Source organism: Cottoperca gobio, chromosome 20, assembly GCF_900634415.1.
Source record: "Cottoperca gobio chromosome 20, fCotGob3.1, whole genome shotgun sequence".
Classification (NCBI taxonomy): Eukaryota; Metazoa; Chordata; class Actinopteri; order Perciformes; family Bovichtidae; genus Cottoperca; species Cottoperca gobio.
Genome location: NC_041374.1, coordinates 7035982 through 7051196, shown reverse-complemented (window position 1 = coordinate 7051196; position 15215 = coordinate 7035982). Strand labels below are relative to the sequence as shown.

Below are 15215 nucleotides of genomic sequence, written 5' to 3'. Positions count from 1 at the left end.
CCAATAGTACACACTTGTGAGGAGCCAACACTGAAATACTGCCACATGAATATTAGGTAGTTCATCTTTTTTTTTCCACTAGTGATATGTAATAGTCATTCAAAGTACTTTCATGCATTTTCCAATAAATGTACGGCTTTTTAAACTTTGCTTTTTTTCGTTCCTTTGCATGTGTTCCCATGGGCAGCCTCTCTCTCTGCAGCCTCTCTCTGCAGCCTCTCTCTCTGCAGCCTCTCTCTCTGCAGCCTCTCTCTCTCTGCAGCCTCTCTCTCTGCAGCCTCTCTCTCTGCAGCCTCTCTCTCTGCAGCCTCTCTCTCTGCAGCCTCTTCTCTCTGCAGCCTCTCTCTCTGCAGCCTCTCTCTGCAGCCTCTCTCTCTGCAGCCTCTCTCTCTCTGCAGCCTCTCTCTCTGCAGCCTCTCTCTCTGCAGCCTCTCTCTGCAGCCTCTCTGCAGCCTCTCTCTCTGCAGCCTCTCTCTCTGCAGCCTCTCTCTCTGCAGCCTCTCTCTCTGCAGCCTCTCTCTCTGCAGCCTCTCTCTCTGCAGCCTCTCTCTCTGCAGCCTCTCTCTCTGCAGCCTCTCTCTCTGCAGCCTCTCTCTCTGCAGCCTCTCTCTCTGCAGCCTCTCTCTGCAGCCTCTCTCTCTGCAGCCTCTCTCTCTGCAGCCTCTCTCTCTGCAGCCTCTCTCTCTGCAGCCTCTCTCTCTGCAGCCTCTCTGCAGCCTCTCTGCAGCACGTTGAGCTTAAGTAAAACAGCGTGTCAACAGGAAATATGGCATTTTGGAATCAAACGCAAGGAGACGGTTTTCTCTCAAAACGTCAAACGCATCATAGATATTACCTTCTGGAAAGATTGTGCAGTGTTTGTAAACAGTCATATCGTACAGTGCTCTACGGCAAGTGCATTTTTTTTTTCATTTGTATACATGTGTGCTTTGTGAGTATATGGTGGAAGATGGTTGGTTATTGATTTCCCTGGTGGTCCAGTAAAGCAGAGTAATGTTCTGCTCAACAGTCTCCTGAAATTGGGTAACGCGGTCTGTTCCCTGCATGTTCACAGTTTAATGGTCCACACTTGTCAAACACATCCTGAGAGGACAACTCTCAGTCCGCATGGGGGATTTATTCATTTAGTTTTTTTTAGTCTCGCCAGAGCAGCTCGCCACTGTGGCTACCGCGCCGTGACCATCCACAGGCCCAGTGCCACGTTGGCCGCCAGCAGGGCGCTGCCCGCCAGCAGCAGGAAGAAACCAATCAGCTCACGCTTCTGACGGTCCGTTACCACAGTAACCAGCGTGGCCTCCAGCAGTGCGTTCAGCATCCACTGACCGTCGAGAGCGAAGCACGGCACGGAGTTTACTACGGCTAACGCGCCAGAGAGGGACACCACATATCTGAGAGACGGGAGGGTTAAGGATTACGCTGCAGTATGACCTTGGACACATCACACGAACACACACACATAATCTCACCTCAAGATCTCTTAAGTAGTGGTGGTGAGATGGTTTCACACTGATGTTTTCCCTGGTGTGTATTTCCCCCTCGTGTCATGCATACACTGTGCGGAGTCACATGGAGCGACGGGAAATATCTTAAGAGTGAGAAAATGACCCGTTTCAGCAGCTGACTGTCAGTAACTTCACATTTCTACAGTGATGGAAGGTCACCGTGTAGCGCAGTACAAATACAAGTGATAAAGAAAAGAAACAATGTGAGCTTCCCTTATTGCGTTTATAGACGATGAGCTTGTGTACAGATAATAAGTGCAGCAGAGGAGGGAGTGGTTGCTCGTCAGCGCTGCCTTTAGAGCGAGACCCTTTAATGTTTCAAAGAAGAAAATAACAAGTTGAACGTGCAGGAAATTAAATGCACTTATGGTCAAATTCAACACACTCAGCGGTTTTGCTGCTGTAGCCTTCCTTGGTGTCTTGTGTTGGCTAATGTGAGCCAACTTCAGATTCTCTTGCAGTGTTTTCAACAGTCCCACAAGACACAAGAAAAAAGCATTATAAAAACAGTAAAGGGTGGCAGCAGCGCAGTACGTTGGGACTTGGCTGGGGACCGGTTACATTCAAGGGTTACATTCAAGTCATCAGACGTGGGAAGTTCATCAGGCCTATTGTCTGAGGAGGGGACTTTTATTCAACATAGCAGCCATTAGACTGAATGTTCAGTCTGCTGTATAAACATTTAGAAGACGTTTATCATTTACACACGATAGACCAAGAGCACATTTGACCCTTCTATCGTCAAAAGTAAAAACACCATCATTTGCTTGTACTGTGAGTGAGCAAACTCCTTCTACCTTCATCATCTCCTTACAGCTCATCGCTCCTTAGTTGGGTGAAAGGATACTTGCAGAAGGTTTCCAAGAAGACGGGCAGATCCAGGTGGAGGAAACCAAAACGGGGGATAAAGTTGGTCAGACTCACTGGGGAGGACAAAAACACAGGGGGGGGGGGGGGGGGGTGTTACAGTCGCACTGTGTGGTTGACTTCATGATTACAGGTTTGATCCAGTCATCACGTTTGCGTCCGTCTGAAATAGCAGCAGACAAGACAACAAGCCTCTTCCTGCACATGTGTTGTGCGTCACTTGAAGACTGTAAACAGCAATTATGTGAATATTACAGATACAAGCTCTCGTGCCTCCTTCTGGGGGTGGGACTTATTTATCAAAAAGAGATATATTGTTGCAAATCTTACAAGCAATTGCACTTAAAAAAAAGGCCTAAGATACGTTCATCACGCCTGGTATACTTCTACTTCTCTTAATGATTCAAATGTAAAATACTTACCAGCGTACTGAAGGTGCGGCGGATACCCCACAAACAGCATGTGTGTGTTGGGCGGGTGTGTGACACGGATGAAGCGAGTCTGGTTCTCCAGAGACGGAGTGACGCAAATGCTGGCGGCGGTGGAGTGTGCGGTTGCGCAGTTGTCGTCGACGCGACACACCTGCGTCCCCGTCACCATCTTACGCACCGGCATGCAGGCGTACTGCGGCCGCAGGATGACATACGTGGAAGTATAGGAGAAGGCAGTCAGGAGAAACCTTTCGGGTGCTATCTTGTTTTCTTTTACACATATCTTCATTCATGATAGATCGTTTTAACGTTACATTGGTGGTTATCTTGTAAAAACAGGTCAGGGTCGCACAAAGACTCTGTTTTCTCGTAGCGTTGAGATTATACTTTTATCTTTCAACAATAGAACGTGAAAATTGATTTTGTGTGCACTCGTAATTGTTCTTTGCGTGCAATGAACTCGCGTCGCTGCAAAGTGGCACAAAATGCAAATAAAAGGAAGTGGATGAAAGGAAGAAATATAAATATCCTTAAATGTCTAGCTGGAAAACCTGCTCACATGATGAAGCAGTCACAAACAGTACCAGCCTGTGTGTGAGTGTGTGTGTGTGTGTGTGTGTGTGTGTGTGTGTGTGTGTGTCACCTCTCTCTCTCTGCTGCTCTTGCTCTGTGGTTTCATGTAAGAGAAGCAGAGGTCTGTCAGGCTGTTGTTGCTGCAGCAGTCCATCGTTCCATCCAAACGCTTGAACGCTAGAAGAAGAAGAAGAAGAAGAAGAAGAAAAATGGAGGAGAGTGATCAGACAGAGGACAGTATCATACGCGACATGACATAACGGAGATTATGCTGCCGACTCCTCGCACACCATCAGGAACTCTGTGTACTCACACAAACTAACTCGACTGTTTAAGTATTAATTAGTGTGCAGACATATCCATTTGGAAGAAAGCATGTTTTAGTAACTCGGAGCGGAAAGGCAGATGCTGAAGTCATTAACATTATCAAAGTAACAAGGAAGTAGATTAAAAGTAGATTAAGTGTAGCACGTGCTGTGGGGAAGTTTTATATGATGGAGAGAAGATGAGGAATGCCGTCTTAGATTATCTTGGTTAAAAGAAAGAAATTAGGGCAGCAATTAAGAGATATTTTCTTTATCGATTAATCTGCAATGTATATTTGGATTAATTGTTTGATTCAAATGTTAAAACAGTGAAACGGGGGCCTTTCATTTGATAGTTGTGTCCAACCAGCAAAGCAAATCCTTGAGATATTCAATTGACTGTCATTCATGAAAGAAAAACATCAACTCTTCACATTTGAGAAGCTAAAAGCAGAAAATAAAATCACTGACATTATTAATTCATGATCAAAACAGTTGGAGACTAATGTTGTATTGATCAACTAATCACTGAAGCTCTAGATTCAATTCTGGTACTGTGATGAAGACATTGACATTTTGGGCATTTATCGCTACATTGTGAAGTCTGATGTGCCTCTGGAATAGTTATAGACCACAGAGAAGCAACAGGAGCTCTGGTTGGCCAGCTGTTGAGCTCTGACCTCACACATGACTCCGGCTCACAGCTGGCCCGTGACTTTTATTAAGAAAATCAATAATTGAATAAGAATTTTTTTTTTATGTATTCATTCATGAACAGATTATACTTGAACAGTGAATAACTCTTTATTCCAGAGGCACACTGCTGACTCTTTGGTAAGTTACTCTCGGTTTATACTTTGACAGAACCTTTGTGTGCCCTTCACTGGACAAACAGCACACTCACCTCGTCCATGGGCCCAGCTGGGCTGCAGACTGGTGCTGGGGACACAGTATCCAGTCTGTGGGGTGTGAGAGATGTGAGACAGGCAGCTGCTCCAGTCCTCCACACCCCTGACTGCACAGTCCTCCAGCCCTGTCACGATGTCCCCGACTGACAGACCCCGGGGACCGTCAGCCGCAGCGCCCTGGTTGGAAGACACTGATATCAAAATTGGTTCAAATGGACAAGGGGTCAAAGAAACATAGTTTGATGGTGTTATGTCTTGCAATAGTTGGAAAAAAAATCTGGGTGGAGAAGGGAATTGACAAATACGCGTTCCCTTGCCAACTACTGCCAATGAATCCTTGAGCAATAAACTTCCTTCAGCTACTGGCTGAGTGAATTACTGACTGTATAAATGTGAAGGGGGCAATGATTTAAAATATAATTAACGCTCCGCCAATTCCGCCCACATAAATGAAGGCTATTACTTACTGTGACAATGGAAAACATGCTATAGTGAAGCAAACAAGCAACCATTACTACATGTTGTTGCACGAAGGCCACTCTGAAAATAAAACGCTCGATGTGAATGTGACGGACTGGGTTCAATATTTCGATAGAAGTCAATCAAATGTTGCATTACGCATTAGAAAACCTGCTGGACTGACCTGCACGACCTCGGTGACCATCGCCCCGCCACCGGTGGAGTACACGGGGAACAGAAAAATGGGCAACAGGAAGAGGAAGGCTAACGCTGCCACACACAGAACAAAGTTGTGCCACACTCCTAAAAGAAAGAAAAACAGGAACATATTCTGACTGCTAGATGTCGTGGCAAAACAGTAACCGCTGCTCAACTAAAAATAGCCGTCTATACCGTCTTAATTATGCAAGAAGGCACATTCAGTCTCCCATAACCACATGAGGACATGTCTCGTTGCTTGATGAGGTCAAGACACAACGTTTCGGTCTTTTCCCCCCCCCCCCCCCCCCTCACACATACAAAACATGCAAAGCCATCATTCAAACGTGACAGCAGCATGAAGCAACAAAGTATCTGGTGAGGAGAAGATAGATTGAGCCAAAAAGTCCCAGAATCTTTAAACGGTTTTAAATTTCAGGCCTAAAAGGGTGCATTTATATTTTTCATATCGACTTCATACAGTAAACAAACTATTAGCGTTGCACCACCTATCTCTACAGGAATAAATAATAAACATGTTATGAGAGAACCCCCCCCCCCCCGTGTGTGCAGGGAGAACTCTGCTGTGAAGAGAGAGCGCGAGACTGAAAAATAAACTCAGCATGCCGTTATGTCACCACTCCCCTGATGGGAATAGCATCCTTCTCTGGTTTGTCATATGACTTGATTGGACGTCTCAGTTTAGTGCCTGCAGTCACCAGCCGAGGGTTTTGTTTTTTTTTTTTCTTGTCACATTAAGCAAAAGAAAAAGCCTGGAGGAATGTGTGTCTCGTTAAGAGATACAGATGGTTTTACAGTAGCTCTTCACTGCCCTCTGAAGGCTTCCAACAGCCTACAGCCTACCTTTCATTAACACTCTTACACTTTGACAGCTGACTTGACACATTAGCATCTACAGGGAGCTCAGAGTCTCTGTTCCCTGTTTTTGTAAAGGATGTAAAGTTTTAAAAAAGGACCACATTGATTATTATTCCACTATAATAGCAAGGATTTTGCTTGTACACAGAACTTACCTGATGTTCAGCATCATGAACAGATGTATGAACATTAACATACCTGCTATGTACAGATAAATACTCAATTAACTCAATTACTCAAATAAATATTATTGACAATCAAAGTCTCTAAATTAACCTCAGAAATATTGTAAAACATGGTTACGAACACCAAAGCAAAATAGAAGAAACTTACAGCACAATTTATAATGAACATAGACCACATGTCGTATAAAGTCCAAGTAAGAAATGTACTTTCATAATGGGCATCTACTTTAATGGGGATTTACTTTATAAAATATTTATTTTGCAGTAATTTGAATCATATGAGCATTATTTTCTGCCGCTTTGAAAAAGGTGCAATGTGTAAGATATAACAGCATATAAACATAAAGAAACAACTTAACATTACCGACAGAATGTGAAGAGGTGTTGACGTTATGCAGAGAGATCTACTGAGGTTAGCATGCTAACAGCTAGCTACGCTCCGTCCAGTCTGTAATACCACTTGTTCCTCTAGAGGCGATAGTGAGTCACTGCAGCGCCCTCAGTACGGAGGGAGAAGAAGTACAGCTGCATGACTCGCTTGTAAATATCACAGCTATGTTCCGTAATTTGTTCATTGGATTACATTAAACCACCCGCACCCTCAAAATATAAAGAATAAATTAGAATACGATAAATATGGCAAACTACTACAACTAAAATATCCTAATCGAAAGGGGCAACATTCTTCTTGACCAGACAGCATTGAAAATAATCAGCCTTTAACCATCAGCCACAATCATGCGTGAATAACTCCCAGCTCCACCAATCAATTAAAATCTAATTTCCTTAATTGCAGAATGAAATGATTTGATGTGAAGCAGCTGTCTCGGTGTTCAGAAATAATTGACCTCAGGGCGACCTTCACTGACAGGAATGAGCATTAATCAAAATGTTTGTAAGAAATTTCATTACTAGCTGTGATCACATTAGCCGGCAAAAACAATCACCTCTGTGATAAGGACTGATCGCAACATTTATGGATAAAAAGTCTTACCAGCACAGAAGATGCGGAGCTGCTGAGTGGGTGATATGATGTTGAGGTGTGTGGTGAAGAGGTCCACAAACGCACCGGGGTACACCACAAACACAAACATGCCGAAGCCGTTTACTCGTACTTGCTCCCTAGAAAAATATTACAAATTAAAAAACAGGTCCGAAAGAGAACACATTCAAATATCAGCATCTTACTCTAAGTGATGGGATCATGAACACATGATCAGCAGATGTGGTCATTTCACAATAGAAGAGATTTCTGTATGTAACTTTGCTGCTTATTAAATCACGACGATTTAAGTAATACTAAGTGTGTCGCACTAACATCAGGGACAGAATGACACCAAACCAGGTTGAAAAACATCTTGATTTATACATTTTAAATGAATAGAATAATAGAAAATATCTAACCCCCTTTAACCCCCTTTAACCCCTTTAACCCCCTTTAACCCCCTTGTGCAGTTACATGGGATCACCTCCAAATTATTTCTAATTTAATGGCCATTGGATGCACTTCACTCTGCCCTGCCGCCTTGGTAACAGATTGTGTTATGGAGAAGCGTATGTGTGTGTGTGTGTGTGTGTGTGTGTGTGTGTGTGTGTGTGTGTGTGTGTGTGTTTTACCTCAATGCTGCCACAGCGTGGCCCAGCTCATGTATGACTCCGCTGAGCATCAGGGCGCTGAAGAAGTAGGCCAGCTGACTGGTGGGCAGATTGACACCAGGGATCTAAAGACATGCCCGAGACCAAAAAAAGAAGAGCGACACACACAGCTGTGACTGATACGGAAACACAACATGAATACCGACAGTCTTCTTCAGGGTTTCACAGATGGTTTTTACACTTTGATGTGATTTGGATGAGTGTTTTAATCCCTGTATAAGAGGCTATTTTATTAAACTATGATGAATTATACCTACACTGCACATTTGGCAAATAAAAACGACATTTGTATCACCTGGATGTATTTAAATCCTCCCCCCCCCTCAATCTTTTTTTGTTTCCTTCTTCAAATGAATTGTTTCCTTTTTTGCTGATGCTGTAGTTTTCCGTGTGGTCTGCATTTTCCTTTCTCTCCTCGCTGGCTGTGCGGTGTATTTGCTCCCGGCTGATACTCGGTTATAAATGGCCAACATTAGTTGAATCACCCACAGTGGTCCACTGAGGATTGTGCTCACATTAATGCACAGCTATTTGACACATCAATGAATAAAAAGTAAACAGGAGAAAAATGTTAAATAAGAGCCTTGCCCATAATTGGGGGCATTTTTTTTTTGCTCCCTCATTTGAATATCGCACGCTTTGTAGGAACTTTCAAGGGCATTTATGCTCTTAACTCCAGTTAACATCAGACCCTGAAAAGAGATACACAATGCTTTACAAATCTCCCCAGTTCGGTGTGTACATACCACCACCTGCAGGGTCTGCTGACTTCCCATCCGGGGGTTGTCTGTGGTCATCTGAGCAAGCGTCTGCTGCAGCGTCTTGGCCAGCAGCACCACCGATCCCACCATGGCAATTATACCAAACACCAGACCGCTGTTGAACCTGGGAGAGATACAGTTCATGAAAAAGTAATATGGAAGTGGGAACGAGGAAAGTTCGGGTTAAGTGCAGTTCTTTAGTTAAACAGAAGTCCTCACCACAGGTATTGGGCTCGGGGGTTGATGCGGGCGCAGTACGCAAACAGCCGGTTGAACATGGTGGTTTGCCATCTCAAATGGAAAGGAGACAACATCAGCCCTCGACTCGCCAACCATGACTCATATCTGATCCGATGAGTCACTGACGACTGCAGGATTTAATGGAAAAGTGGAAAAAGTTACTCCAAAAAACATTGATATGAACAATATATTGAATATCAGTTTTTTTTTAATATAGATACACATTTTTGTTAAGAATCCCTTAAATGTTCTATATGTGGTGTTACGGTACCAGTACTGTGAAGATGATTGCATTTCAGAAATTATATCTCATATTTTCTCATATAACACTATCCCAAAAGAAGTCTTAACATTTCCATAATAGGTTTGTAACACATTGAAAAAGTTCTCATTTCACAAAACTCTCATAAATCAAATAAATAAATGTTTTCCTTCAGAAGTTTGCTTGTTCAATGGAGTCATATTCAGAAATGACCCTGACTATGATCCGTGTCGAATTTGAAATAGTCATTTTACTGTTGTATTTTTGTTGCAAATTAAATAGACCATGTAAAGTAATTGACTATTTCACTCCAAGACAAATGGAAACGTTGGTAGCCCTGATGATAATCCACTGGTGACACTTGGTGTCTTCTACTACAGGACAATGTCACCAGTTTAACACTTACCTAGTTAGTCTATACTTACAGAATGAGGCTTCGTTGTTGTAGGCCTAGCTCATTTTACAAAACATTTGGTATAACTTGTTTTTTATTTTATTTTAAATCACCATTGTTGCATTTGTGTTGTTCAATACTGCTTCCAGTTAAGGCCAACTCAAGTCCTAAACATTTATGTGAATGTGTTAAGCTTTAGCTCTACCAGAAGGTTACTTCTGTGCCTGTCATTTGTCATCATTAGGCCTACATGCAAATTCGCGGTTACTATAATTAACAGAAACATAATAATAGTAGAACATAGTTATAGCCCTAAATAACAACACAACATTTAGTGAGGCTGTTAACATCACTTGACACAACTGTTGGCTAATGAAACGGCTTAATTTATGTTAGTTAGCTGTAGTTTATTCAACAGCAAAAATAAGAACATATATTCACCTTCAGCAGTGTGTCGGCGAGATAGACAGCACACCAGGCTCCCATCACAAACACCAACAGAGGCACAGGGATCATGGTGCATCAGTGGACTCTCCGAAGACAGAATGAACCAAACTGCGCTGTCTCCATCACTCCATCTGCCCGCTGTTTACCAAGCAGCTAGCCGCATGTACACATGTTTAACACAACAATGTTAACATTTTAAATTAAATATGGAAGGAAAGAAAGGTTTGTTTTGAGTGATGCTGTGACAAGAAAGAACCGTCAGCCCTGCACGACAAACTTCCGGGTGGAGCTTCTTCTCATTCGTTTTTTTAAGATAGAAATCCATCAAACGGAGCGATACCGCCCCCTCGTGTTGAACTAGAGAACTTTATTTTTGACTGAATATCCTTCTAGCTGTGTGTGTGTGTGTGTGTGTGTGTGTGTATGTGTGTGTGTGTGTGTGTGTGTGTGTGTGTGTGTGTGTGTGTGTGTGTGTGTGTGTGTGTGTATTTCTGTATTATTATTATTATTATTATTTATTATTATTATTATTATTATTATTATTATTATTATTATTATTATTATTATTATATAATTATTATTATTGTACTATTATTATTGTTATTATTATGTAATACAAAGCTGTATAATGATTGTGTAAAGCTGTGAATATGTCACACTTATTCTTTAAATCAGTTTTAACCAGCAAGCTGTGTCAAAAAGTAATGCTAAATGGTGAAGGTAAATACTTTATCTATGTACATTATCATTTTACTGTATGTTTATATCATTACTCTCTGTTTCCTTTAAATGCATTATTGATTTGTGTGGGTCACATATTTTCTACTTTTCATCCTCCTGCAGTCATGCTGTATATTGTTTCTTAAATACATCAACAGCCAACACAGAAGATTACTTTGGTGTTCATTTTAACTGTTACATTTAAAAGAAAGAAAAGGCATATCTTTGCAACACGACTTCACTTAGAGAACCTGAAGGCAGCACTAGCCTTTAAAATGGAGCACAGAATAATTGATCAGGATTTAGAGGTACCTAAGCTGAGCTGCAGCAGTAAAAAAGATGAAAGTCTAAAAAAAAAGTAACTTTTTTTGTGGCCATGTTAGATTAGAGGTTAAAGGGCCAATATACCACATTCAGAGCATATCTATAATGCAGAGTCAGAAAGAAATGCTGCCTGCAATAGAATATGCCTAACCTGGTTATGACAATAGCATCTTTTCTATTGCAGGCAAAATGTATTTCTGACTCTACATTATAGATATGTTTGTGGGTTTAGGAGTGAGCTTGCTCTGATTGGGAAACACCTGGATGGCAAATGTGAGCGTGGAGATTCAGAGTCAATGGTTGCATTTGAAATTCCATGCTAACATTCCACACTAGTACGCTAAAACAGTGTGCAAAAGGTTATTTGTATGTCCGAAATCTATTTAATATAAAACCAACAGCACACAAATTGCATACTATTTCCAGGGAAATACTACAGTATGCAAATACAGTACACTACGCCTGCATAAAAATGCCACAATGCATTGAGGTAGTTACGACAATGTCCATAGCATGTATGTATAAAAAGAAATGGATACAGCGTTAGATGTGGGCTCCCCTTCATGCCTATGAAAGTTGATCTAACATGCTGCAATAACATGCACGTACGGCCGGCTCCGACTCCCAAAACAAAAAAACAGGAAAGCTCAGATTACAACACACACAGAGGGAGTGTGACTTAATTCTCTGCTCAGGTCGTCAATACTCCACTATATATTTACATAGCAAATAGTGTTTGCTGCTATGTTAATGTTCTAAATTCCGTATATAGAACCTTTAACTCTGCATACTATAAATGTTCTTCCTGAAGTCAAGTAAGCTACAAACATGTAAACAAGCCACCAAAACAGGCAAATGCTCACCACAACAGTGAAATTTGTGGCTTTTCACAGTAGTGGTGTAACAACATGAGCAGCTTCAGCAGACGAACAGGACAGATGCATTTAGCAACATGTGGCCTCTAACATCCCATTTCCTGCCAACTAAACAGCTGGCTGCGGACAAGAGGGACAAACTGTCAGCTAGCGAAGACTATTATCAGATCTCTGATTAAAACATCAGAGGAAGGACTGATCTCTCAGTTGACTACATTCATTAATTTAGCCTTGATTATCATCAATACATGCATATTTTTGTATCACCTAATTTAAATTCTAATATCAATGTTAACCCCAAACCTACAGCTTATTCACCTCTACATGAGCAATACCAAATTTAACAAGAAGTCTATATCGTAAAAAATCTAATTTAACAAGTGAAGAACTGGCTCCCAGTCAAACACAGGATTGACTTCAAAATACTACTCACCATCTACAAAGCCTTAAACAGCGTGGCCCCTCCCTACCTCTCCAAACTCCTCCCCCGCCACATCCCTACCGGTTGCCTCAGGTCCGGAGATGCAAACACTCTAAAGACCACCAGGACACCAGGAGCGAACAAACAGCGAAGGGTGGTCTCCAGCTCTTGGTTGAGCCGCTCCGACTGCCCATTTGACTGAGGATGGTAGCCGGAAGACATGCTGACGGTGGCTCCCAAGAGTTGACAAAACTCTTTCCAAAATGAGGAGACAAACTGTGGACCCCTGTCGGACACAATATCACAGGGAAAACCATGGATCCTGAACATTTGGTTCATCATGACCTCTGCCGTCCCCTTGGCAGAGGGGAGTTTGGCGAGAGGAATGAAGTGAGCCATCTTGGAGAAGCGGTCAACCACCGTCAGAATGGTGGTATTTCCCTTAGAAGGAGGGAGTCCAGTCACAAAGTCCATAGAAATGTGGGACCAGGGGCGTTGGGGCACAGGCAGCGGCTGTAGCAGGGACGAGGTCTTGCTCCGGGCGCACACCGGACAGGCTGCCACGTACTCTGCCACCTCTTTCTCCATGGCAGGCCACCAGAAGCGCTGTCTGATCACAAACATAGTCCGTCTAACCCCTGGATGGCACGTGAGCATAGACGTGTGAGCTTGGGCACTCACTAGGTGCCGGGCTCACAACATTAGCCTGCTTCACGTCTGATTCTATTTGACAAGAAACTGCTTCGACCACACCTTCCTTATTCCCCACATCATAATTCTTTTCAGCTGGTGTTAGCTTACGTGACAGGTAGGCACACAGATGCATCTTGTTGTCCTCCGCAGACCTTTGCGACAGGAACCCCAATGCCCTCATTAGAGGCGTCGACCTCGACCACAAACTGGCATAGAGGATCCAGGATGGTGAGAATGGGAGCTGTGGTGAACATCTCCTTGAGGCTCTGGAAGGCAGTGTCGGCCTGGGGGGTCCATCTGAAGAGGACCTTTGAGGAGGTAAGCACATGCAACGGGGCTGCAACCGAACTGAAATTCCGAATGAATCGTCTGTAGAAATGAGCAAACCCTAGGAACTGCTGAACCTTCTTTCTCGAGTCCGGTGTCGGCCAATTGGCTACCGCACTGACCTTGGCAGGGTCCATCTGAATCTGGTTCGCCTAGACGATGTACCCTAGGAAGGACACAGATTCTGCGTGGAACTCACACTTTTCCGCCTTGACGTATAACTGATGTTCTAGTAGTCTCTGTAACACCTGACGAACATGGTTAGTATGAGTGCCTGAGTCTGGGGAAAAAATCTAAATGTCATCAAGATACACAAATACGAATACATTCAGGAATTTCCTCAGAACCTCATTTATAAAGGCCTGGAACACTGCTGGAGCATTGCATAGTCCAAAAGGCATTACTCGATACTCATAGTGGCCACTAGGTGTATTGAATCCTGTTTTCCACTCATCCCCCTCTCTTATCCTAACCAAATGAGAGGTGTTTCTTAAGTCCAATTTGGTGAACACTTTAGCTGACTAAAGTAGTTCAAAGGGTAACGGTTCTTTACCGTGATGCCATTTAGTGGGCTATAGTCGATGCATGGTCTCAGCGACCCATCTTTCTTATCCACAAAGAAAAACCCCGCTCAGGCAGGTGAGGAGGAGGGACGAATTATCCCCGCTTTGAGCGAGGAAGAAATGTATTCGTCCATCGCTGCTCTATCTGGCCCCGAGATGGAATATAATCGCCCTCTCGGAATGGGCGCCCCCGGCAGCAGGTCAATAGGGCAGTCGAAGGGTCGGTGAGGGGGTAGCGACATGACTTTGGATTTATTAAAAACCTCTCTTAAATCATGGTAGCAGGGCGGTACTCTTAATAGGTCAGCATAATTCCCTGCACTTACATAATTTACATCAGGTAACTGAGTGATGGGTGGGGAACGACAAGTAGTGTTACAATTCTTTCCCCAGGCCTTAACCTTTCCCACACACCAGTCTATGTGAGGATTATGTCTCTTTAACCACGGAAAACCCAGAATCACAGGGTGCAGGGCAGAGTCAAATAAATGAAATGGCATCTCTTCCGTGTGGTCTCCATTCACGGTGATTTGAATGGGCTCCGTGCAGTGGGTGACTTTAAACAGCAGGTGGCCATCTAAGGCGCTGGCATTAATAGGCCTTGCTAACGGAACGGTCTTTAATCGTAACCGCTTCGCCATGAGACTATCATCAGCCCCCGTGTCAATTAACACCCCCTGGTCTATGGTCTGATTATTTACGAATGTTACCTTGGTTACTGGGCAAGGAGGGAAGGTTGTGGACATCTTGCTCACCAGCGCCCTCCTCCTGGCTGGTGAAAGAGAGTTGATGGCCCTGTTGTCCGCAGTAGAAACAACTGCCCTCTCGTAGACACAAAGTCGAGGGAACCAGTGAGAGTATAGCCTACATTTTTCTTGTTGGTGAATTCACATCCATGATCCCCCATTGCACAGTGTACAGACTGCATATGGGAGTTCCATTATATGTTGCCCAGATCTTCTTCTAGGTTTGCTGTTTTACATCCAGAACAAAATATGTCAAAACACAGTCCACGTCTGTGCATCTTGAGGAAGGGAACACATTAAAACAACTATTTTATGTTAGAACACCCACAGACTCACATGCAAAGCGGCTTCAGACTACTGCGACTTCAGTATGTTGTTGTTTCCTTAATGACGTTTGGCCCCGCTCGCTGTAAAACTTCAGCTAACTAGAATCAATAGCAGGCCATTCAGCTGTAGCATGTTGTAAAATACAATAAACA

General features: G+C 43.2%; 2 protein-coding genes across 2 annotated transcripts; both read right to left on the bottom strand.

Moving 5' to 3' along the window:
• Positions 1 to 836: 836 nt before the first annotated feature.
• Positions 837 to 10136, bottom strand: mbtps2 (membrane-bound transcription factor peptidase, site 2). The gene is made up of 11 exons (XM_029457447.1): positions 10062 to 10136; positions 8944 to 9092; positions 8710 to 8848; positions 7925 to 8028; positions 7302 to 7429; positions 5230 to 5348; positions 4583 to 4763; positions 3444 to 3550; positions 2792 to 2993; positions 2350 to 2425; positions 837 to 1388 (listed from the first exon to the last, which is right to left on the bottom strand). Exons 1-11 carry the CDS (start codon positions 10134 to 10136, stop codon positions 1166 to 1168), a joined length of 1503 nt encoding a protein of 500 aa, XP_029313307.1. The 3' UTR covers positions 837 to 1165.
• A 3068-nt stretch (positions 10137 to 13204) lies between these two features.
• LOC115025772 (uncharacterized mitochondrial protein AtMg00860-like) lies at positions 13205 to 13564 on the bottom strand. Its single transcript, XM_029458235.1, has one exon. The coding sequence runs from the start codon at positions 13562 to 13564 to the stop codon at positions 13205 to 13207; it is 360 nt and encodes a 119-aa protein (XP_029314095.1).
• Positions 13565 to 15215: the final 1651 nt, after the last annotated feature.